This window comes from Nyctereutes procyonoides, unplaced genomic scaffold, assembly GCF_905146905.1.
Source record: "Nyctereutes procyonoides isolate TBG_1078 unplaced genomic scaffold, NYPRO_anot_genome, whole genome shotgun sequence".
In the NCBI taxonomy this organism is placed as follows: Eukaryota; Metazoa; Chordata; class Mammalia; order Carnivora; family Canidae; genus Nyctereutes; species Nyctereutes procyonoides.
Window position 1 is genome coordinate 43,983,553 of NW_026575052.1, and position 26,528 is coordinate 44,010,080.

The 26,528-nt window shown below is 39.2% G+C and overlaps 1 protein-coding gene across 1 annotated transcript in view; it reads right to left on the reverse strand.

Annotated features, from left to right (window-relative positions):
• The window catches only part of STK32A (serine/threonine kinase 32A), an 89,957-nt gene extending 63,637 nt beyond the window's left edge, over positions 1–26,320 (reverse strand). The window contains exon 1 of the mRNA XM_055332448.1: positions 26,187–26,320. Coding sequence (XP_055188423.1) covers positions 26,187–26,305 — 119 coding nt within the window. The 5' untranslated portion in view covers positions 26,306–26,320. The remainder of the gene's footprint in view (positions 1–26,186) is intronic.
• Between the last annotated feature and the right edge of the window lie 208 nt (positions 26,321–26,528).

Consider the following 26,528-nt stretch of genomic DNA (forward strand, 5'->3'; position numbering starts at 1 on the left):
CTGGGGCCTGTGATACCTTCGGCTGCTCTCAGCTAATGAATCCGAAATGATGATCCCTCCTGGGATGTGTGTGAGGTCTGTTGGGATCGGTGGCAAGTGGGGTAGGTAGGGGTGGTGATATGGGTGAGGCCTGGGTATCAGAAAAAGGAGAAGAGATGCCAAGGGAAATAGCCTATGCAGACCAGGCGAGCTTACAGAGCAGTCGTTGACTGCGTTCAGCTCCCATGGGAGACAGGTAGAGGTCAGAAACCTGGCCACATACCAGAGGACTCCCCTTCCAGAGGACTCCACTCTACTTAACTCCAAGGAAGGGCAATGATATTATTTGATTTGCCCTGATGAGCAACCATTTTTCCTGAACAGATAAAGGTGTCAGTCATGGCAAGTTAGCAACAGTGTTCTACATGCAGGGGATTATTAATCAAAGAAAGAAGCGGCCCAGGCAAGAGGCAACATGCTTCACTGTCCAGTATGAATATAAATTTATTTAATGATGGAGCCAGGTTTGGCTGTTAAGAATCGTATTCCTCCTTCAGCACATCAGATCTGAAGCCCTTTACATAGATCTTAAAAACTCTCAGAGAAAGGGAAGATAAGTATTTGATTATATAGAACCATATTCAGTAAAATATGTGGGCATAATATAGTTTGGTGATAACTAGAATATGCAAGTTCATATCATAGTCTGATATTTATTGATAAAAGAGCAAGAGCTTCCTTACACCTCGCCCGTTTATCACAGAGACTCACTGTTGCATTTCCATGACTTTTATTTCTTAGCTGACAGCTCCAAAATGATTAAGTCTGGTTCCAGTACATATGAAATACATTGCAGTGTGCTCAGTAGGATGAGAGATAAGCAACAAAAGACTACCACTACTTCATCTTGTCCCATCATGTTTGATGCAGACAATGGCAGTAGCTATTCATGGCTCTTTCTGTATAATCTTGGACCTCTCCAATCCTTTCTACACACTATCATCAGCTTCATAAAGCCCTTTCACCCCTTTTCATGGTCTGTAGGATCCTGTATGGTCTGTCTCTGTTTACTTTTTCAGACTTATCCTTAGATCTTTTCCTTCCATCCCTCATCTAGTAGTCCATGCTCTCTCCAGCCTTAGACTGTGATGTGGTGTGGCCTGTGCCTGTGCTCACGATGCGGTCCATTGCTGGGTCCTCATCATCTGTTGCCCTCAGCCCAGGTGACACTTCTCACAGAGGCATTTCTAACACTCCATATTAAGACAGGTCGCCCTGTCATATACAATGCCATATTCTTGTTCATAGAATTCAGCATAATTCGAAAATATTTTCTTGTGTGCTTTTGGCTTAATGGTTTTCATTCCCACTATGCCACCAGGATGCAAACCTGCTTTTTTACTCATCCTTGACTCTTGAGCACTTGTACACTGCCTGAAATGTAGCCTCTATAAATAGTTGTAGAATAAAAGATTACAAATTAATAAATGAACTAAAGAAAAAGTTTAAAACACACGTTTTAGGTGTGTGTGTGATACACATTCCTTAAGTTCTGTTTTTAGAAATTAGCATGATTGCAAAGTTCGAAGAAGTCACTCATGTTTAAAGCTGTCTCACAGAAGCCATCTTTTTTTTTTATAAATTAATTTTTATTGGTGTTCAATTTACCAACATACAGAATAACACCCAGTGCTCATCCCGTCAAGTGTCCCCCTCCGTGCCCGTCACCCATTCACCCCCACCCCCCGCCCTCCTCCCCTTCCACCACCCCTAGTTCATTTCCCAGAGTTAGAAGTCTATGTTCTGTCCCTTTCTGATATCTCCCACACATTTCTTCTCCCTTCCCTTATATTCCCCTTCACTATTATTCATATTCCCCAAATGAGTGAGAACATACACTGTTTGTCCTTCTCCGATTGACTTACTTCACTCAGCATAATACCCTCCAGTTCCATCCACGTTGAAGCAAATGGTGGGTATTTGTTGTTTCTAATGGCTGAGTAATATTCCATTGTATACATAAACCACAGCTTCTTTATCCATTCATCTTTCGATGGGCACCGAGGCTCCTTCCACAGTTTGGCTATTGTGGACATGGCTGCTAGAAACATCGGGGTGCAGGTGCCCCGGCGTTTCATTGCATCTGAATCTTCGGGGTAAATCCCTAACAGTGCAATTGCTGGGTCGTAGGGCAGGTCTATTTTTAATTCTTTGAGGAACCTCCACACAGTTTTCCAGAGTGGCTGCACGAGTTCACATTCCCACCAACAGTGTAAGAGGGTTCCCTTTTCTCCACATCCTCTCCAACATTTGTTGTTTCCTGCCTTATTAATTTTCCCCATTCTCACTGGTGTGAGGTGGTATCTCATTGTGGTTTTGATTTGTATTTCCCTGATGGCAAGTGATGCAGAGCATTTTCTCATGTGCATGTTGGCCATGTCTATGTCTTCCTCTGTGAGATTTCTCTTCATGTCTTTTGCCCATTTCATGATTGGATTGTTTGTTTCTTTGGTGTTGAGTTTAATAAGTTCTTTATAGATTTTGGAAACTAGCCCTTTATCTGATATGTTATTTGCAAATATCTTCTCCCATTCTGTAGGTTGTCTTTGAGTTTTGTTGACTGTATCCTTTGCTGTGCAAAAGCTTCTTATCTTGATGAAGTCCCAAAAGTTCATTTTTGCTTTTGTTTCTTTTGTTTTCGTGGATGTATCTTGCAAGAAGTTACTGTGGCCAAGTTCAAAAAGGGTGTTGCCTGTGTTCTCCTCTAGGATTTTGATGGAGTCTTGTCTCACATTTAAATCTTTCATCCATTTTGAGTTTATCTTTGTGTATGGTGCAAGAGAGTGGTCTAGTTTCATTCTTCTGCATGTGGATGACCAATTTTCCCAGCACCATTTATTGAAGAGACTGTCTTTCTTCCAGTGGATAGTCTTTCCTCCTTTGTCGAATATTAGTTGACCATAAAGTTCAGGGTCCATTTCTGGATTCTCTATTCTGTTCCATTGGTCTATGTGTCTGTTTTTGTGCCAGTACCACACTGTCTTGATGATCACAGCTTTGTAGTACAACCTGAAATCTGGCATTGTGATGCCCCCAGCTATGGTTTTCTTTTTTAAAATTCCCCTGGCTATTCGGGGTCTTTTCTGATTCCACACAAATCTTAAAATAATTTGTTCTAAGTCTCTGAAAAAAGTCCATGGTATTTTGATAGGGATTGCATTGAACGTGTAAATTGCCCTGGGTAGCATTGACATTTTCACAATATTAATTCTGCCAATCCATGAGCATGGAATATTTTTCCATCTCTTTGTGTCTTCCTCAATTTCTTTCAGAAGTGTTCTGTAGTTTTTAGGGTATAGATCCTTTACCTCTTTAGTTACGTTTATTCCTAGGTATCTTATGCTTTTGGGTGCAATTGTAAATGGGATTGACTCCTTAATTTCTCTTTCTTCAGTCTCATTGTTAGTGCCATCTTGAGATAAATCTGAATCTGAGCATTGGAAGTGATCTAAAATATTTCCAATGCAACATTTTTCAAATTGGGCTTATAACCCATTAATGGGTTGTGAAATCAGTTCAGCTCATTCTAACAAGCACTTCTTTTTTGAAGAAATAGAACAAATTAAATATCACAGAAAAAATGTTATTAATATGTAAGACAAACCGTTTATGAAATTTTTGGTTTTGTGAATATGTTTCTATGAGAGTATATCTATTGGATTGTGATGAAAAATATATTTCTTCCTATGGGTTGCAGTCAAAAAAAAGCTTGAAAATCATGATGCAGGAGAACCTGCTGCCTATTGCAGAATGCAGAACTAATGTGTCAAATCTTCATTCACACTCTACTTGAGCAAGGGTCAGTTCTAATATCATTATTTAGAAAAACAAGGGAAATGAATTACTTATATTAGCTACTGCTTCTAAAAGCTCTCAGGTTTTGGAGGAAAAAAATATGTTGATTGATTCATCAAAAAATAGAATCAGTTAAAAACACACTTAAGAAAAATACAATTAGAAAATAAATTTGGGAAAAAAAAAGAAAATAAATTTGGGGATGCCTGGTTGTTTTAGTTGGTTAGAGATATCCGACTCTTGATCTCACTCAGGTCTTGATCTCATGGTTGTGAGTACAAGCTCTGCGCTGGGCTTTACACTAGGCATGGAGCCTACTTAAAAAAATAAAAATAAGATAAAAAATAAGTGTCAGATAGGTTTGGGTTTATTTATTTATTTGTTTTAAAGATTTTATTTATTTATTCATGAGAATACACAGAGAGGAGAGAGAGAGGCAGAGACACAGGCAGAGGGAGAAGCAGGCTCCATGCAGGGAGCCTGACGTGGGACTTGATCCCGGGTCTCCAGGATCACACCCTGGGCTGCAGGCGGGGCTAAACCGCTGAGCCACCAGGGCTGCCCTAGGTTTGGGTTTAAATATCACATGTGAATTTGCAGCAAATCTCTTACAAATTCAGAGGGGATATCTGCACATTGGTAGTCATTTTGTGCACATATGGCTAAGAATATATTAGATATAATGTTTGTAAAGCTATGCTAATAGCATAAACCATGGCACATAACATAGTGGTAAAGAATATGGTCTTGGGGCCAGACTGCTTGTGTCCAAATCCCAGTTCTTCTCCTTAGTGTCTTTATAATTGGAACAAATTATATAAGCCCTCACCACCCCCATCTATAAGGGTACATACTTCATAGGGCTATTGGGAAGATTTGGTTAGTTAATCGATATTAAATACTTAAAACAGAGCCTGGAAAATAGTTTGCAATGGGTAAATGTTAGCTCTTATTTTAATTATCTCTCTCCTCCCACCCATGAATGTAATATAGTCCAGTATTAAGCAGAATAATTTTATACAGTTGTTTCCCATTATTTTATAAGAGGTAATTATATGAAGACTTTTATTGCTGATGGTATAAATGACATAATGCCCATTAATTAAACTTTTACTCTCTGTCAGATACCATGCTAGATACTTTATGTGTATTATTGTATTTAATTGTAACTGGAAAACTATGTGATAAGTAGAATCAATATCCCCATTTTTACTGATCATAAGAATTCAGGTTTAATCTTTTAAAAATTAGCAAGCCAAATCCATCAACATATTAAAAAATTTCTACACCATGGACAAATGAGATTAATACCTATAAATCGATTGATATAATAAATCATATTAATAAAATAAAGGACAAAACATATGATCATCCTAATAGAGGAAAAAGCCTTTCACAAAATATAACACTCATTCATGATAAAACTCTTAACAAACTTGGAATAAAACAGCTTCTTCAATCTTAAAAAAAGGCATTTGTGATAAAACCTACAATGACCATCATACTTAATGGGGTAAGACTGAATGCTTTCCCTCTAAGATCAGAAGCAAAGCAAGATCATCTGCTTTCACTTCCATTCATTATAGTACTGGAGGTTCTAGCCAGTGTAGTTAGCCAAAATAAAAAAATCAGTAAAAGACTTCCACATTGGAAAGAAACAAAACTACCTTTAATCATACACAACATGATTCTGCACATAGAAAATCACAAGAAAAACCATAAAAAAACCTCATTAGAATAAATAGAATAGCAAGGTTGCAGGATACTAGATCAATATGCAAAAACCAAAAAATTGCATTTTTCTAAATAAGCAATGAACAATGTGAAAATGAAATTAAGAATATGGTTGCATTTGCTAAAGTTTCAAAAAGAATAAAATGCTTAAGAATAAATTTAGGAAACTTGTGCAAGACTTCTACACAGAAAATCATAAAGAAAATTTTCTTTGCTTAAGAAAATTAATGAAGATCTAAATAACTAAAGAATACTCCATGTTCAAAAGACATGAACAGAAATCTCATAGAGGAAGACATAGGAATGGCCAAGAAGCACATGAGAAAATGCTCTGCATCACTCGCCATCAAGGAAATACAGATCAAAACCACAATGAGATACCACCTCACACCAGTGAGAATGGGGAAAATTAACAAGTCAGGAAACAACAAATTTTGGAGAGGATGTGAGAAAGGGGAACCCTCTTGCACTGTTGGTGGGAATGTGAACTGGTGCAGCCACTCTGGAAAACTGTGCGGAGGTTCCTCAGAGTTAAAAATAGATCTGCCCTACGACACAGCAATTACACTGCTGGGGATTTACCCCAAAGATACAGATGCAGGGAAAGACTGAGACACCTGCACCCCAATGTTTATAGCAGCAATGTCCACAATAGCCAAACTGTGTAAGGAGCCTCAGTGCCCATCGAAAGATGAATGGATAAAGAAGATGTGGTTTATGTATACAATGGAATATTACTCAGCCATTAGAAATGACAAATACCCACCATTTGCTTCGACATGGATGGAACTGGAGGGTATTATGCTGAGTGAAAGAAGTCAATCGGAGAAGGACAAACATTATATGGTCTCATTCATTTGGGGAATATAAAAAATAGTGAAAGGGAATAAAGGGGAAAGGAGAGAAAATGAATGGGAAGTTATCAGTGAGGTTGACACAACATGAGAGACTCCTAACTCTGGGAAATGAACAAGGGGTGGTGGGAAGGGAGTTGGGCAGGGATTGGGGGTGACTGGGTGATGGGCACTGAGGGGGGCACTTGATGGGATGAGCACTGGGTGTTATGCTATATGTTGGCAAACTGAACTCCAATTAAAAAAATATGTAAAAATAAAAAAAAAATTAAAAAAAAGAATAGTCCATGTTCATGGATTGGAAGACTCAAATATTGTTAAGATGCCATTTATGCCTAAATTGATCTACAGAATCAGTACAATCCCTATTAAATTCCCAACAGGCTTTTTGTTTTTGCATATATTGACAAGTAACTCCTAAAATTTATAAGGAAGTGCAAAACATCTAGAATAACCAGAAAAATTTTGAAGAGGAAAAAAATGAGAAGACTTTAACTTTCCAATTTCTAAATGTCCTATAAAGCATATTGACCTACATGTCAATGGAACAGAATTAAGAGTCCAAAGATGAAGCTTCATAGTCACTTGATTTGTTTTTTGCTTTGAAAAATGATGAACTTAGACCACACCATATACAACAATTAACTCAAATGGGTCCTAGACATAAATGTAAGCACAAACACAGTAAAACTTTTAGAGTAAGACATAGGATAAAATCTTTGAGACATCGAAAGGCAAAAGTTTTCTAGTACAATATGAAAAAAAGTCCGTTAAATGCTGAGCTAGACATTATCAAAATTCAAAATTTTTGCACTTCAAAAGACATCAGTAAAAAAAATGCAAGCAGCAGAGTAGGGGAAAATATTTGCAAAATATATAGTCAATAAAGAATTATATCCAGAATTTACAAAGGACTATTACAGCTCAATAATAAAAGAACCCAATCAAAACATGGACAGAGACACAAATAGATATTTCACTAAGGAAAATACACATGAAAAGATGGTCAGCATCATTAGGAATTAGAAAAGTGGAAATTAAAATTACAAATGTCAAATCTATCTGAGTAGCTATAATAGATAAGAGGTAAGAAGTGTTGGTTTAGGATGCTGAAAAAGGGAACTCTGATATATTGTTGGTGAAAATATAAATTGTACAATCACTTTGGAAAACAGTTTGTGAGTCTCTCAAAAAGTCAAACATATCAGGGGATCCCTGGGTGGCTCAGAGGTTTAGTGCCTGCCTTTGGCCCAGGGCGTGATCCTGGAGTCCCGGGATCGAGTCTCACATCAGACTCCTGGCATAGAGCCTGCTTCTCCCTCCTCCTGTGTCTCTGCCTCTCTCTCTCTCAATATGTCTATCATAAATAAATAAATAAATAAACAAACAAACAAATAAATAAATCTTTAAAAAAAAAGTCAAACATAATATTACTATTTCACTAGCAATTCCACTCCTGGGTATCTAGCCAAGAGAAATAAAAACATATTTCCATGGAAGGACTTGTACACAAATATTCACTGCAACATTATTCAGAATTGCCAAAAACCGGAGAAGGGCTAAATGTCTATTAACTGCTGAATGGACAAACAAAATGTGGTATATTCGTACAGTAAATACCACTGAGCACCAGAGAGGAATGAACTGCTAGCACAGATTACAACATGGATGAAGCTTTTCAACATTACACTATGTGAAAAGAAACCAGACACAGGAGATGACTTATTTGTAATTTAATTGCCAGAAAGGGCAATTGTAGAGATATAGAAACTAGACTAATAGTTGCATGGGGGTCAGGGTGGGAATGGGGATTAACTCTAAAGGAGTAAAAGCAATCTTATTGAGAGGATGAAAAGATCTATAAATTGATTTATAGGGATTAGTGCACCACTCCATAAAATTACTAAGGATCACTGAATTGTTTCCTTGAATTAAGTGATATGTAAAATATATGTCAATAAAGTTGTTATTGAAAAAAAGGACAATAAATAAATAAATAAATACATAAATAAATAAATAGGAAAAGAAAAAAAGGACAGTGAGGGGCGCCTCTGGCTCAGGTCATGATCTCTGGGTCCTGGGATGGTGCCCCACATGGGGCTCTCTGCTTGGCATGGAATCTGCTTCTCCCTCTCCCTCTGCCTCTCCCCTTGCTCATGCTCTCTCTCTGTAGCTCTCTGTCTCAAATGAATAAATAACAATTTTAAAAAACATTTTTTTTTTAAATATTTTTTTTTTAATTTTATTTACGATAGTCACAGAGAGAGAGAGAGAGGCAGAGACACAGGCAGAGGGAGAAGCAGGCTCCATGCACCGGGAGCCCGATGTGGGATTCGATCCCGGGTCTCCAGGATCGCGCCCTGAGCCAAAGGCAGGCGCCAAACCGCTGCGCCACCCAGGGATCCCAAAAAACATTTTTTTAAAAAGGACAGTGAGTAGGGGAAGAAAGGATTATGGTATAGAGAGGTTATATATTTGTTCAAGAACCACACGGTTAACACGCATGCTGTGTGAACCATGACTAGTATGTTTACAAAACAAAAGCATCCAAAACTTTAATAAAACCCTGCCAGGGAATAGAATAATTATTTAAATGCCCTTCAAGTCAACTCTTAAAATTCAATTTGTATGCCTCCATGGTATTCTCATTCCAATGGTGGGACATTTCCGATCACTGGCCAGGCGCCTCCATAGAAGAATCTTTAAGAACCAATGTTGTCCTATGCACTCAAAGGATAGAAAATTTAACCTATGTTTTTCAGACTCTGAACAGGAAGTGCTCACAGCAGGCTTTTCACAGTTTAGGAAAAGCACTAGCTCTTGTGAGAAGAGATCCCTCAGGAACGGGTCAAGAGGAGGTTAGGATATACTGTCCCAATTGTTAAGTACAGATCTGAATTTTAAAACCTGTCTTTGGAGCAGTGGCCCATCATGTTTCTCCTCTTGCGGCTCTGTAGTAATTTTCCAAAGTACAGCCAGTGTGAAATTCATAAAAAAAACATAAACAGTATTATTTCACTTAATTCATTTGCCATGACAGCACAGAAAACCCAAGGTTTGCAAAAATCTGATTTCAATAATTTACAAAAACTATATCCAGCGCTTGTGTGCGTGTGTGTTTAACTGAAATGCCACAGCATGAATGACAAGCTGAGGTAAAGAAAGATTAATGGCTTGGATAACACTGGCACCAACTTGAGATAACTATCTAAATTCTCCCTTCTATAAATTTAGAGGGAGTGAATTTACCATCCAAATAAGCACGTATGACTCCTATTCATTAATGTATCAGAGTGAGAACACTTCCATCAAGGTTTGATGAGAGCCGCGGTTGGTGAAGACATGGAGAAATGGACACTCTGATTCCCTGATGAAGGGTAATTTGGTGAAAGTTCCTTTGAAGACAACTGAGAAATAGATCTTCAAAAACAAAATGAAACAAAACAACCCACATGGTTCTTAACCCTGTAATTTCATTGCCAAGAACTTTTGCTAAGGATACACTTGAAAAATCATAATAAGATGTACTTATGAGAATACTCATTATATCATATAAAATAAAAACAGTTTACATGCAATAGGGAAGCATGTGAATAAATTACAGTAAATTCATAGTACAATTAAAAAAATGAGGCAGATCTACATTCTGAAATAATAAAAGTTTTCTCAGATATTATATTCTGAAGACAAGGTGAGGGAAAGAACAGTGTTATAATATGCATTATAGGGTAGATGCTTAGGGTACATAAAAAGGATATATTTCAGGGGCACCTGGGTGGTTCAGTCAGTTAAGCATCTGACTGTTGGTTTTGGCTCAGGTCCTGATCTCAGGGTGGTGAGATGGAGCCCCACTAACAGGCTCTGTGCTTAGCAGGGGGTCTGCTTGAGATTCTCTCTCTCCCTCTCCCTCTTTCCCTCCCCTCACCCCATGCTCTCTCTCTCTCTCTGAAATAAATCCAAATATATATATATATATATATATATATATATATATATATATATATAGTTTCAAAAGGATATATATACACATAACCACAAAAGGAAAATAAAGATATTACATGCATATGCTGGTATATGCATAACATTTCCTGAAAATATGATAACCAGCTATCTAAATGGTGATAAGTTATTTTATTTTCATTTATGCTGTATTTTACATTTACTTTACCTTTTATTTTTAAATTATATTGTTATATTTGAAAGGCCTAACAAATATAACAAAAATATTTTTCTACCCTGATATGTCCAATATATATTGTTTCCTTGCAACAAGTAGTAAAAAAGCCCTAGACATCTAGTGCAAGTGGATATAGACAACAATATTATAGTCATCAAATTTGCTAAGAGACTAGAAGGTAGTGATTTTAACCATGAAAAAGAAAGGATCATTACACAACAAGATAGGGGTGCTAATTATCGCTATAATGGTAATCATATTATTACCTACAAATGTATCAAATTAATATGTTGTACACCTTAAAATTTGTACAACGTTATATGCCAAATACATTTCAATTAAAAAAGGGGAAAAAAGGAAAAAATGATTGATGTCATCTCATCAGGAAAAAGACTAACCCATTTGCATCAGCTCCTATATAAAATGACTAGTAGTTTTTATCAAATATTCAAGGTTAACATTCTCTAATTGTTCTAGAAATGTTACTTAAAAAAACTTTTATAGAATTATTTAGGTCCTATAAATGGATTCAAACAAGGACCATACTTTGTCCTTAGTTTATGTGTCTTCAAATCTATTCTATTGCTTCCCTGACTGGCTCCTAGTACTTTTTTATTGAAAAAAAAAATTCATTTTTGCTGTAGCATTTCTGTAGTCTAAATTTTTCTGACTGCATTTCTGTTATGTCTTTCTACATGTTCTACAACTTTCTGTACTTCATGAAAATTGGTGGTTAGATTTCACAATTTGCTCAGGTTTGATTTTTTTAATATTTTATTTTATTTATGAGAGAAAGAGAGAGAGAGAGAAAGGCAGAGACATAGGCAGAGGGAGAAGCAGGCTCCATGCAGGGACTCGATCCCGGGTCTCCAGGATCACACCCTGGGCTGAAGGAAGGCGCTAAACTGCTGAGCCACTCAGGGAATCCCTCAGGTTTGATTTTGAAGGGGCAAGACCTTTTTATAAATGGCGTCGTATGCTCTGATCAGAGGGTATATAATTAAGAAGTTTATGTTTTCAAGGTGTTATCAGCTATTAATCTCTGGAATGGCTATCTCCAAGAATTCCTTAGGGGTTGTGATATATGAATTCTATCATCTCTTCTTTATAGTTTATCTGGAGTACTTTTACATAAAATAAAATTGCCTCTGACCAGTTATTTGGTTACTCTGAGGTAGAATTCACATTAGAAAGGTAAAACCAATGCTTACATCTTTCTTTTATTTATCATTTTTCAAAATGACTTGGTTTCACAGAAGCCTCCCAAAGCAAGCAACAAATTTTGTTTATTTTTTAGATGTAATAAGCTCACAGGTTTGATATTACCACACTTATTGATGTTTCATTCATTATGTCCATTCTTTGGCCAACAGAAACATAGTCAAGTTGGATCATGTGTTATTTTGATGTGACCCTAGTAGGCTTTGATAGCTTTTTGATCTTCTGATAAGAAAAAATACTCCTATCTTGTACAATTCCTCCTCCAAGCTATTTGAATGATAGAAGTGTTCCTTGAAAATGGGTTGTCATTGTTACTAGGTCTTTTTAGTGGTGAACGCTGGGCACAGATGTAGATATTTGGTATAGGCATAGGTATAATATGTACAGGTGCATACAAATGTAACGTAAGGTAAGTCCATTGGAAGATCATAATGATACTTTCCTATTGACACTCAAGACAATGGAAATTCTTAATTTTCTCATTATAATACCAGTAATTCCTCTCTCCCTTACTGAAAATCCTGGTTCTCAAGGATTTTGAGGTCTCTCAAGGAGGTTTCACCAAATAATCCTTCATTCTGTTTGCTTTATCCCATCATATATAAAAAACACTCTCAGAATAGCAACATGAACACTCTCTGACAACACCATTACTACAAACATTTTAAGATATTTTTAAGATATTTTTGCTATCCTTTTTTGTCATTGAGGTATGTTTCACCAATGGTGTACAGTAAAGTTACTGCTTGAAAGTTGCTTGGAATAGCACATTTCTGTGTGGTTATGCCACAAACCGGATATATACTGAGGCTAAAAGTGGAATCTGCAAAACAAGGTATACTGAGAAAAGTTGAGCTATCTCTGTTTCTTGTAATCCCTCCATTTCACTTGTAACTTCTTTAAAAAGATTTTTATTGTGATAAAATATATAGTATAAAATTTATTATTTTAACCACTTTAAGTGTACAATTCAGTGGCATTAAATGCATTGACAATGTTATGCAAACATCACCACTATGTACTTTCAGAACTTTTTCCTCATCCCAAACAGACACTGTACCGGTTAAATAACTCCTCATTCTTCCTTCTCCCCACAATCTCTATTTTCTGTCTCTCTGAATTTGTGTATTCTAGGCACCTCATGTTAAGTGCGATCATATCATGTTTGTCCATTTGGTTTATCTCACTTAGCATAATGTTTTCTAGGTTCATTCATGCTGTAGCATGTGCCAGAATTTCATTCTGTTTTGGGCTAAATGAGATTGCAGTGTATGCATATGCCACATTTTGTTGATCCATTCATCCTTTGATGGACATATGACTTGTTTCTACCTTTTGATTGTTGTAATAATGCTGTTATGAACACTGGTGTACAAGTATCTGTTTCAGTCCCTGCTTTCAATTATTTTAGAATGTGCTTAGAAGTGGAATTCCTGGATCACATGGTAATTGTACATTTAACTTTCTGAGGAACCACCAGAATGTTTTCCACAGTGGCTTCACCATTTTACATTACAGCAATGCACAGTGCTTCCATTTTCTTCACAACCTTACCAATACCTTTTATTTTCCATTAAAAAAAATAGTGGCCTTTCCAATCAGTGTGAAGCAGTATATCATTTTGGTCTTAATTTATGTTTCCTTAGTGCTTAGTGATGTTAAACACTCTTTCATGGGTTTATTGACCATTTGTTTATCTTCTTTGGAAAAATATCTCTTTAGACCCTTTGTCCATTTTTAAATTGAGTTATTTCTCTTTTTTATTATTGAATTGTAGGAGTCCTTTATATATTGTGGGGGTGGGGGTGGGGTTAGAGTGTGAGAGGGTGCTAAGGAGGATGGGGGAGGGGCCAGGAAAGCCTCAGACAATGTAACACACATACCTGCCTGCTTCCAATCACCGACTACAGCCTCCAATAAAATGAGCAAAAATCTAAAATCTACACAATGAAAAAGATTGTGGGTGATTTTTAAAAATCACACATAACAGCTTGCAGACAATTTTCCTGATGTTCTGATGCAGTACTTGATTTTCCTCAAGCCCTGACCTTTCTCTGGACAGATTTGAATGCAATTTTGTGATCTGCCAGTACTGGCTCTGGAGATGTTATTTATGAAGCTTCTCTCGGGAAATTTTGACCATTATTATTTTCTACAGAATCTCCTGAGACAGTTATCTCAGGAGAATAACAGAGCCAGTAAGCAGACAAGGGGAATAACACCATCTTGCTACTTACATAAAAGGAAAAGCCAAGACACAAGCTCAGATGATAATGAGGAACAATTAAATCAAACTCTTACCCGATTTATCAGGGGTCCAGAGGAAAAAAGTGTTAGAAGTGAAAACTTTTTGCACATCATGGGAATTGGAGACCACTTGCAGAGAGACAGTCAAGTGGGATGACTTTGGGTTATTAAAGGGAGGGCAAGTGGCCACTTGTGATCCAGAAAGTGGCTGGGGAGGCCCCAAGGGTGCTGAGAAGGCCAGGAGGTGCTGAGTCACACAGTTTGATTGGCTGTTTCTCCAGAGGGGATGAAGTAGAGAGACAGGGTATGGTCTACCCTCTTCCTGTCTAGCCAGAAAATCAGTGTTTCATTACTGAGCAGGTTCCCTAAGTCTCAGAATTCCAGGGTAAGGGGAGCGCTTCCCAGCACTCCTACTCAGCAAAGAGTCTTCCCTGTGTCTTTCATCCCCCCTTTTAACCTCTCCATCTGTAATGCTTCCCACTTTCTTCACCTGACTAGCGTTTAGAGTCTAACCAGCCCAACGGTGTCTTCAGACATGTTTTGATCTTTCTGCCTTGACCCTGATCTCATGGGGCTCTTTTGTCCATATCTATTTCTGATATCCAGTGGTTGGAACTCTTCCAGGGAAGCAGGGAAGGACTTATGTTATTCTGTTAAAATTAGCAATTTGGTTCCACTACAACGCTATCATTGGTCATATTGAATGGCTCTTTAAATTTTTTTATTGATTTGCAGGTGCACATAATTTTTAAAAGTTTTTGGTTTTAGAGCTTTAGAAGTAGTGATGCATATAGAAACAACATTCTAATAAAATATACATTAACACCGAAGGTCTTAGAGAATTCGGGGAATGGGATTTGGAACCCAGATTTACCATCACTTTCTGGTTTGTGGTTTGGGCAAGGACTCAAATCTCTCATCTTCACCTTACTCATCTTTACAATGGGGCAAATACTAATTCCTATCTTCAAGCATCTAGTATTTAAAGATATATAAGATAATATATGTAATATTTTAGCATGCCACCTTAAAAATAAGTCCTCAAAAAGATTAGCTGTCTAGAAAAATGACTCCACATATGCACGATTTTCTTAAGTTTTCCCCAGCAATCTATCTCTGGAGCCTACATCCCGAAAATCTACTTTTCAGTTCATTAAGCTGTGTTATAGTGAGGATACCTCCCCCAACTACACCCCAATCCTGATTAAACAAACCTGTATCAAAACACAACAAATTAACATCTATAACGTGCACTCTCAGGAGAAAAAATGCAAAGCTGTGCTGATGGGATTCACTTTAAATTTATAACCACTGGTCTCACTTAGATACTTAGAAAATCCTGTTCTAATTCTCTATTAGTTTCACACATTCATTCACCCAGCAGCTTCTCTGCCCAGTTCCTCATTCTCGGTGGATGACCTCATGTATCACAGTGGGATTGAACGAGACTCCTTCATCTGCCCGCCAAGAGATCCACCACCTTACAAATCTGTGCACTTACATATGCTGCCTTATCTCCCAGCACAGTGAAAGCAGTGCGCTGCTTCCACCTGAGGCCAGCTCATTATCTGAGCCCCCATTCACAGCCATTTGCCATTTTCAGGGGCTCACTCTGGCAATCCTCCCCATGCTATCCTACATTACTGATTCTTCTCAATGGGCTCCTACTCCTTGCACTCAAACTTGTGTACGCACTCTATCTATCTATCTATCTATCTATCTATCTATCTATCTATATATTTCATAATTAAAAGTTAATATATTCAATAACAGTATCAATAAATAATATATAAATAAGAATATAAATTAAATGACAGTTTATAAATAAGAAAATACATAAAATAAATGTTCAAATTCTATATTATAGTATCTGATAATATGTACAAAAAGGTAATAGAACATAACCAACCAGCATTTATTTTCATAGAACATGACCAAGCAGGGTTGATTTTAAGAAGCTCATTATAAAATCTGCAAATCCATTAATTTACTTCACTACATAATAGAAATTATCTCAGTAAAAAAATGCATTTGACAAAATATAATACCCATTCATAATAAAAATTTCCAGCAAACCAGGGCTGAAAGAGAACTTCCTTATTACCACAATAATAAGGCCAACAAGTAGAATTAATCAGAGAGTTTGGCAGGTTCACTGGACACAAAGTCAATATTAAAAATCAACTGTATTTTCCTCAACAAGCAACAAACTACTGGAGAAAAAAATTTGGATAAGTAATTACCATTTGTCATCATATTAAAAACATTAAATACCTAGGAATAAATCTAAATACAGATATGCTAGATCTCTACACTAAAAAGTGAAACCTATATATATATATATATATATATATATATATATATAGGAAGGTTTCATAAATTGGAAGGTTGACTATTTTAAAAAGGCCTTAATTCTCCCTGAATTAGTTACACTGTAGGCCACTATAAATACCAGCAACTTTAGGGCACCTAGGTGGCTTAGTAGGTTAAGCATCTGCCTTCAGTTCAGGTCAGGATCTCTGGATCCTGGAATTGAGTCCCACATCAGGTCCCTCCCTGCTCAGAGGAGAGTCTGCTTCTCTCTCCCTCTGTCTCTCTTCCCTGCTCACGCACATACTCTCTCTCATGCTCTCCCTCTTAAATAAATAAATCTTTTTTTAAAAAAAAAAAACAAATACCAGCAGCTTTAAAATATAAGTTGACAAGCTGATTGTGAAATTTGTATGGAATTGCAAAGGGCCCACTACAGTCAAGATAATCCAGAAGAATTATGTTACTGAATTCTGCTACCAGTAGAAAGCTGCAGTAAATTAAAGTAGCATGATACATGTGTAAATGCACACAAGCAGATCAATAGAACAAAGTCTGCAAATCACATGTATTTGGTGGCAAGACTATCAGCAAATGTGTTACTGCAGTGCAATAAGAAAAGGAGAAACTTTTCAGTGAATGGTGTTGGGCTAATTCAATTTCTATATGGGGAAAATGAATCTTGACCCTGGATTACAGCTCTCCATGTCAAAGCTAAAACAGCAATGCTACTAGGAAACAGGGTGGAATATCTTCACCTTGGTATGGGCTAAGATTTCCTAACCAGACACAGAAGGTGCTACCCATAAGGGAAAAGATGAATAAACTATACCACACTTAAATTCCAGCTTTTTGAGTTTTTTTCCAAAAAAAAATCATATCCTTCTGGAGTGTAGACGTAAGTCACAGATCGGGCAAATTATTTATATTTAAAACTGGACCAGTGGGAAAGAAAAAGACAACCAATAGAAAGATGTGCAAGACTCAAGCACTTCATAAAAGAAGATTCCAAAGGGCCGGGAATCATATGAAAATGCGTCCCACCTCTTGAGTCACCAGGGAAATTCAAACTAAAACCCAAATGAGAAGCCATTATACATTTACTGGAATGCCTCTATGTAAAGAAACTGGCAATACCCAATGTTGGTGAGGTTTTCCAGTAACCTAAATTCTTAGACGTTGCTGATGTGAGCATAAACTGGCACAACTCCTGTGGAAAACTGTATGCCAGCTAAACCCACATAAATCCTAGAATTTAATGATTTAATTCCTAGGTTTGCATCCCAAGATACGTGTGCTTCTGCTTCCCAGAAGATAGAAACAAGAATGTTAATAGCAGGACTCTTCGTAAAAGTCTCATGCTGGAAACAACCCAAATATCCACCAGTAGTAAGATGTGTAAATAACTCATGGGATATTCATACAATGGAATATGATAGAGAAATGACAATGTAGGATTTGCCACCTGTGACAATATGGCTGAGTCTCAAAACACAACAAAGCTGCTTTGCACACCACCCTCCAAAATAACACCACTCACTTCCTGTGTTTTCATCAAGCCATTGCCTTTGATCCTTTGTCCTATCATTTGGACTTGGCCTTTTTTTTTAAGATTTTATTTATTTATTCATAAGACACACACACAGAGAGAGAGGCAGAGACACAGGCAGAGGGAGAAGCAGGTTCCCTGTGGGGAGCCTGAAGTGGGACCCGATCCCAGGACTCAGGGATCATGAGCTGAAAGCAGATGCTCAACTGCTGAGCCACCCAGATGCCCCTGGACTTGGCTCTTATTAAGGTCACAGTGGGTGCATCTTTGTAAGTCTGAAGTCAGTTGTCTCCTTATTCCTGACCTCTCCAGAGCACTTGCCATGGTCTGCACTCTTTTCTTTGTGAAACAGCCTCTAGATTCTAGGCTTCCACTCTTGCCTGGCTCACCCCTAGCTTGTAGGCTAGCTTCCAGGCTGTTGCTGCTTTGTCGAGCATCCTGAAACTTCCTCCTCTATCAGAACTATAATGGTGCTCTAGGTCTTTAATCCTTGGTCCTTTTCTCCTATTTCACTTCTCTCCAGAGATGTTCCCTTCAAGCCCCTGGCTGAAATAGCACCTACAAGCCAATGTTTCCTGCATTGTGTTTTGTGGACTTCTCCTTGGACCCTGGATTTCTCTTTTGAGCTTTAGACTTCCCACCTATGCAGCAGCTCTATTCAGATGACTAAGAGGCAGCTCACATGTTGTTACAGCTAAAAGAGATTTCTTGACTTTTACAATGAGTCTGATCCTTCTCAGATCTCCCCATCTTAGTGAATGACACAATCATTCACCCTGTGGCTCAGGTCAACAGTCTGGGAGTCATTAGTTATTTTGCTCTTTCTTCTAGCCAAGAGGCAGGCATGTTTTCTGAGCAAGGCCAGTTGGACTCTCTCCCAGGACTTTGAACCTTGAGTGGGTGACAAAAGGTTGGAAAATTGGTTGGACCTGATTCATCCAGTGGAGACAGCCTTCAGTACCTGTCCATTAGTTTCTGCTACCGAGATTCCCAGAACTGCCTTTGTCCCATGCTTTCTCGAGACCTGTTTCTTCAGCTTTAGGTATGAGGCTCTAAGTTACTCTACGTCCTCCCAAAGAAGTTCTTTTTTTTAATTAAGACTTTAAAAAATTTATTTATTCATGAGAGACAGAGAGAGAGAGAGGCAGAGACACAGGCAGAGGGAGAAGCAGGCTCCATGCAGGGAGCCTGATGTGGGACTTGATCCATGGACTCCAGGATCAGGCCCTGGGCTGAAGGTGGCGCTAAACCGCTGAGCCACCTGGGCTGCCCCAAAAGCAGTTCTTTTTTAATAGCTTCTTGTGTGGTTTGCCATAAAGGAGTCCTTTGTAATATTGATGAGGAAATGAGTAAGGCAATGTCTGTGTTACAGACTCAGTTTCCTACTAGTCCATCAATGAGTCAGTCAACAACCATGTATGCAGCCATTACTATGTACAGGCCACACAATTAACACTGTCCTCTACTAAGTTCTTCAGGGACTGCTGTCCCTTATTCTCCACTTATCCAAGCTCATCAGGGTCATCCCCAAGGACATCTTCCAGTGATGGCACTGGATAATTCAGGATAACCTCCCTTCCAAAGATCCTTCACTTGATCATGTCTCTTCCTAAGATAACACAGTTGGACACTAAAGCAAGAAGAGCAGAGTTTAGTCAGTGCTATACTATTACAATAGGAATTTCAGTGTGAACTAAGCTCCAGTTTGATGTGCACAGAAGTGATTGGCAGGGAGGATGAGAGGATGGAGAGGGGAAAGCAGCGGAGTGGAAGTTACAAAGAGCTGAGAACGTGGCTGGCCTACGTGAAATGCGTCTGGTTTGTTAACTGGCACTTTACCAAAGTTAGCCCCCTCCCCTCCCTGAGAGGCTGGGAGATGGGCCCTGTCTTCAAGTGTTGGCTGGAACAATCAGTAAATCCTTTTGACAGCTGTGCACTTTCTCAGGCAGGCAGTTTAAGGGGAGCTGATGTCCTAGGGATGTGGCCCTGAGCTGTTAGACACGATGTTAGCATTTTGTTCAAGTCTTTGTAGACCAAGGTTAGGGTCTAGTCAAGAAGATGGTTCAGGGGGATCCCTGGATGGCTCAGCAGTTTAGTGCCTGCCTTCGGCCCAGTGCGCGGTCCTGGAGTCTCAGAATTGAGTCCCACACCGGGCTCCCTGCATGGAGCCTGCTTCTCCCTCTGCCTGTGTCTCTGCCTCTCTCTCTCTGTGGCTCTCATGAATAAATAAATAAAATCTTAAAAAAAGAAAGAAAGAAAGAAAGAAAGAAAGAAAGAAAGAAAGAAAATGGTTCAGGAGAGCCTGGCGAGAATTTGGTCAAGAGGGAGGCCCAATGTAATCAGATGGGTCCTTCAAAGGTGGACGAGAGAGGCAGAGAATCAAAGTGAGAGAGAGGTTGAAAGAAGCTGTGTGGCTGGCCTTGAAGGAAGGGAAAGGTGCCTTGAGCTCAGGAGTGCAGGCAGCCTCAAGAAGCCGGAGAAGGCCAGAGAACATTCTTCCCTAGACCTCCAGAAGGAACATCGCCCGGCAGACAGCTTCATTTCAGCCTAATGAGACTGACTTTGCCCTTCTGCCCCCCAGAATTGTATGATACTGAGTCGTGGTTTTTAAGTTGTTTCATATTCTTTCACTATGAAACAGGTAAAATGTATTTACAGTGAAATGCACAGATATTAAGCTTAGAACTAATGAATGTTTACAAATCTATGCCCTGATACAGGCAGCAGGGCAGTAAGGAGAGTATTTCAGGCGCTCCCAAAGTGTCCCACATGCTGCATTCTCAGGCAACTCTGCAGCCCACAGCTCATCATTGTTCTGATTCCTTCTGTCAGTGAACTTGCAGGACAAAGGGAAAGGCAGGACAAAAGGATGTAACATGTTAATTACATTATGAAAATAGCCTTAACCCCAAGTACTCCAGTTCGAATTGAGACTCCTAAGCTTATGGTAATTTGATCCAGAAGCAATAGGAATCTAATACAGCAGCTATTTCTGCATAAGGTAATATGAGTATTTATCATTTTCCTTAGAATGTCTGCATTTCCATATTTTATCCAAAAATATATATTTTATATTTTTTAAAAAATTTACTTTTTAAAAATTTAGCACAAACCCGAAGACTTTCTAATAGCTGGGCCTGCTTACATGCAGGGGCACGTGTCTACTCAATAATCTGCTCTGGGGGTGGAGGGGACGTTCCATTTGGGGTGGGGCCTCACTGAGTTTTTGTTTCAAGTCCTCATTGATAAAGCACCTACTATGTGTGAGGTGCTTTATAAACATATCCTTAGTCATAGCCATGCCTTCTGCCCTGGATACTGCTAGATACTGCTAGTATCTCCAGTTGTGGAGGAGGAAACCAAACAAAATACACAATGTAACTTGGGTCAGTTCACACAGTTACCAAGTAGTGGAGCAAGGATTCAAATTCACATCCCTCTGACTCCAGGGCCTGCCAAGAACCTGAGGTGGGCCTGATGGAATGCGGGGATGTGTGTGAGTGTGCAGGAAGTGGCTCTGGTATAATGGGAAAAGAGCAAAAACTAGAAGCCTGGAGCCATCACTAACTCCATCATTCATTCATTCATTCATTCATTCAGCAGAGATTTGTTGAACACTTACTGTGTGTGTGAGGCATTATTGTAGGAGCAGCGAACAAAATCCACAAACATACCTGCCTCAGGGAGTTTGTATTTTTGTGGGATGTGAGAGACACATAAATAAGAGACACATAATAAAGAAAATAAATTACATTTCCTTTATATATGGACATCCTACGAGAAGTCCATAGGGGATGGTATAGTGTAGCAGGAAATGCAGGGTTTTTGAAGCCAGAATTCCTGGGTTTGAGTCCTGGTGTGGCCAGTTCCTGGCTGTGGAGCTCTGGGAAAATCACTCAACCTCTCTGAGCCTCAGTTTCTCTGGTGTAAAATGGGACTAATTAATCCCTATCAACCTAAAGTTTTAGGATGTGTAAATGAGACAACATAGGTGAAACTCTTAAGTAACAAATTCCCATTGACAGGGAAGGCTCATTCTGATTCTGTGGCTCTGAAGGCTACCTTGAATTCTCACAACTTATGATTCTGTGATGAAACACTGGTGCTAAGTCAGGAATAATGGAGGTTGAGTCCAGGGGGCCTATTTGTTTGGCTGCATTCAGCTATCTGATAGGACCCCCTTTTCACAGCCCCGATACAGGTGGACCTTTCCACTTAAAACAGACGCTCTTGTCTCCTAATTTCCTGAAACCACACGTAGGCCCCTTCTGTGCCCAGAACAAGAGACAAGGGTGAGGGCAGAGAGGAGCCCCAGGAGCTGTGTGCAGCTGCAGGCCTAATCTCAATTAACAAAAGCCACCTGGGGAACGGGGCTCTGCTGGGCAGCACTGGGGCCCATTTGTTTGCAGGCTCTGGGTTGCCAGGGCTGTGTGAGCAGCCCTCAGGGAGGGACTTGCAGCGAGATTTTATTTGCTTTTCCTGGATGCCAGCCCCGTCAGGCAGCCTTCGCTTTATAACGTGGCCTACATCTGACGGCTGTGTTCCCGAGTGGGGTCAGGGCCGTGGGGCTGGGAAGGTTGAATTTTAATTCAAAATGTGTTTCCACCCTTAACTCTGTTGCCCTAGACTAGGACACACACACACACACACACACACACACACACACACACACACACACTCTTCTCTCAGTCATTTGTGCACTTTTCTCAGTTGATATATTTATGTGTCATTTGATTAATAGGAGCCTCCCATGGTTACTGGAAGGAAATGTGGAGTCAACCAGGGGCTCCATCCACTCTTGCCGCCACTACATCCCCCCACTCTGGGTCTATGTTGCGATTAGGGTTGCCAAATTTAATAAATACAAATACAAGATGCATCAGAAATTTGGAAAAATGAATGATTTGCAGGTAATGATTTGGGACATATACTAAAAATGATTGGTTATTTATCTGCAATTCAAATCTAACTGGGCACCCTGTATTTTATCTGGCAACCATAATTACAGTTTGTGTTACTCCATAAAGAGATCCATGAAGGGGGGAATGAATGGGGCTAATGCATGATCAAAAGCAGAGAACCAAATGCAGACATTTCACTGGCATGTACACACCAATGGGTTAGAAGTGGTTGTTTCAAGGTAGGATTATTGGAGAATTTTCATTTTTCTGTGTGATTTTTCTGTTCTTCAAGTTGACCACAATGTGCACAGTTTTCACAGATCACATCTGTATGTATTTATACCTACACACCACACACACACACACACACACACACACACACAAACTTCTTAGCATTAGTGTAAAAGCTGCTTAAAAGAAACTGTTTTTCCTCAGCCTGAAAACCAGATCTGAACACATCCCTCGTGGTTAGAGGCATTTTCAGGATCCATGAGAAGATCACTGAAAGCAATACTGAGAGGCCTACATGGCTTACCAGTACCATAGAGTACACAAGAGGTACACAGGAATTACAAACTATTGGTGTTACATTATTTTTTTTTTTTTTGGTGTTACATTATTAATCAGATGCTGCTTTCTTAAGAAAACTGGCTCCTGAAGCTTTGGGGATATAAAGATCCATCTAGTTAAACCCAGGACACAAAATCCTCATTAAATCCTTGGTAATGGGGGAACTTGGGAATTTTTATTCTTTGATTTGCAGAATGAGGGTGGAAAACAAAATGAACATATACTCTTACAGAGAATGGGTTGAAGACTCATCCCTCTCCCATCACACACACAATGTGATCCGTGATGTCCTGAGGCTGAGTGCCATCGGCATTTGTATCTGGGATGCCCAGAGTGGCCCTGCAGACGGATTATTCGGAATGCTACCCCTTAGTGGAGTAAGGAAGGAAAAGAACTCCCATTTATACAATGCTGACTCTGTGCTGGGCATAGCACTTTATGTCATCTTGTTCACAAAAACAACCCAAGTTACATGCATTACCCTGTCTTATACCCACATGACTTAAAGATTATAAAGACTGGAGTGTCGGGTGGCTCAGTCGGTTAAACATCTGCCTTCAGCTCAGGTCATGATCTCTGGGTCCTGGGATCGAGCCCCATGTCGGGGGCTCCCTGCTCAGTGGGGAGCCTGCTTGTCCCTCTCCCTCTTCCCCACTGCTAGTGCTCTCTCAAATAAATAAATAAAATCTTTTTAAAAAATGATACAGTTTGTTCGCAGGTCACACCTCCAGAAGTACTGCAAGGTGCTTAATAGTTGGAGAATCACTTACATTTCCCATGTTGCATTTACTAAGGCAGAAAGCCTTAGTAAGGAGGAATAAATCTGCTTTCTGATGATTTGTATCTCAAGATTTGAGTGATTGAAAGTTTTCTGCTATACTTGAAGGATGGCCCCCTCCCCCCAGTCTTCAGTTCTGAATGTGGTGCTAGAATTAAGGTGTGTGTGGGGGTTCTTCTTTCTCCTCTCTCACCACTAATGGTGCCCGCTGCCCTTTGAGGTTCAGTATGCAAAGAGGGGAAGACTAGGCTCTTTGTCATATTACCACGGAGTCTGCATGCGTGAAGAACAGACTGTTGCCTGACACCAAGTTAGCAAATGGCAAAATCAGTAAACTTTGGCCAGCTTTGAGTCTCCTAATACCCACCTTATAAAAAATATAGGAACAGACTGATCCATTTTGCTTATTCAGTGATGAGGGACTGGCCTGAAAGGGGGACATACTAAAACTTCTGAAGGGTTCCTGGTCTTAAAAGAAGAGAGTTGGCTGAACGTTGGAAAAAGGAAAATATAACTTTGAACAAAAGGAGAATGTGAATTGAGAGCACCTTGTCATTGTCGGGGGTTGGGGGAGGCAATCTGGTGATTGCTAAAAATGGGAAAGAAAGAGCCATGTCCACAGAACGCTATGTGGCAGTGCTGTGAATGGGCCACTCTGAGCTACTGATTATATACACTGAGAGTTATAAGAAATAGTGAAAGAGACCGTAAGGGGAAGGAGGGAAACTGAGTGGGGAAAAATTAGGGAGAGGCAGAGAGGATCCTGAGAGGATCCTAACTCTGGGAAACAAAGGGCTGTAGAAGGAGAGGAGGTTGGGGGGATGGGGTAAAACTGGGTGGTAGGCACAAAGGAGGGCACTTGATGGGATGGGCACCAGGTGTTATACTATATGTTGGCAAATTGGATTTAAATAAAATATTTTGAAAAATAAAAATAAATAAATACACTGAGCATGGGCAGGATTAGACTCCACCGTGTCTGAGTAGTGCATGAACCAAAGGGACCTATTTCCAAGTCACGTAGAACCATTTTTTCAACTATGATGTAGAGTCTTGGAGCAAATTGTATATTAAGTGAACTGTATTAATTAAAGATGGAGCGAGACAGGTTTTATGCATTCATTCCTCCAGAGAAATGTCCCTAAACACACGGTGACATTTCAATTATTTTTCCATTAGTATTCTCTGAATAAAGACTTTTTTTTTTTGCCTTTGCTAGTAGAAACTGCTTGGTATGCATATTTAAATAACGGTCACACTGAATTAGCTTTAAGAACAGGCTCTTAATATAATGGATGCATTAAAATGTAGAAAAAAATGAGAGCTGCATACAGACGTACACGCATAAGAAAAGAGCAGGGAGTAATAGACACTTTCTAAACCTTGGATTATGATCCTGGCTTTGGGAAGAGATCACAGTTACCTCATGTCTAGCCACTGATCTAAGTTAGCTCCAGCTCTGTTAAAGGCTATTTGGTAAGAAAGGTAGCACCTGTTCTTTTCCAACTCACAGATATATACATACGTGGCTGCTCGAGAAGGATGCTGCAAGGAATTGATATCTACTGCCAGTCATTGTAGAGAGAAAGTGCTTTTTTGTACAAGTTCTAAAGATCAACCTGTCACCAGACATTGATGACTTACTTAGTATGCTACGTCGCCACCCCACAATTAATGGGGAAAAAGTATCTACCGAATGACAAGACACCTGAACTTCCTTGTCAGCCTGTTTAGCTACAATGTTTTAAAAAAATATATTGTCTTCAACAACAGGGGGAACCGTAACAAAACAAAACAAAACAAAACAGCCAAGCAGTATTTATTGGTGACAATAAACCAATAATTTGTTTCATTTAAATTCAAAGAAATCAAGGGGAAACCAAAGCTCTTGAGGAAGAGCCTACTGAAGATTTTGCAAATGCACACCCAGCAATCAAGATGGGTTTATGGAACAGTGTTTGGGGGTGAAAGCAGGACTGTCTCCATTCGGAGATCTCATAAAACCACTTACCACAAATTAACCAGGAAAGGATGCTCCAGACCCTGCATGATCTGGAGTTCCTTGAAGACATTTCTCACTTCGTTGCGCTCCACACACTTTTGTTTGTTCATGTATTTCATTGCATACATCTTCTTGGTATCATTCTTCTGCACGATGCAGACCTAATGGCACAAACCAGAGTGAGAAAGCGGTCAGGAAGTTAACGGACCATGGCTGTGGGAGACAGAACAAGACCTATTCAACAGCCTGGCCTGGAGGCCTTACTGGCACATTCTTTGATACTCAAGTTGCCACTTAGCTCTGATTTCAGAGGAGAAAATTTAATTTTCTTCCCCTGTACCAGGTCACTTT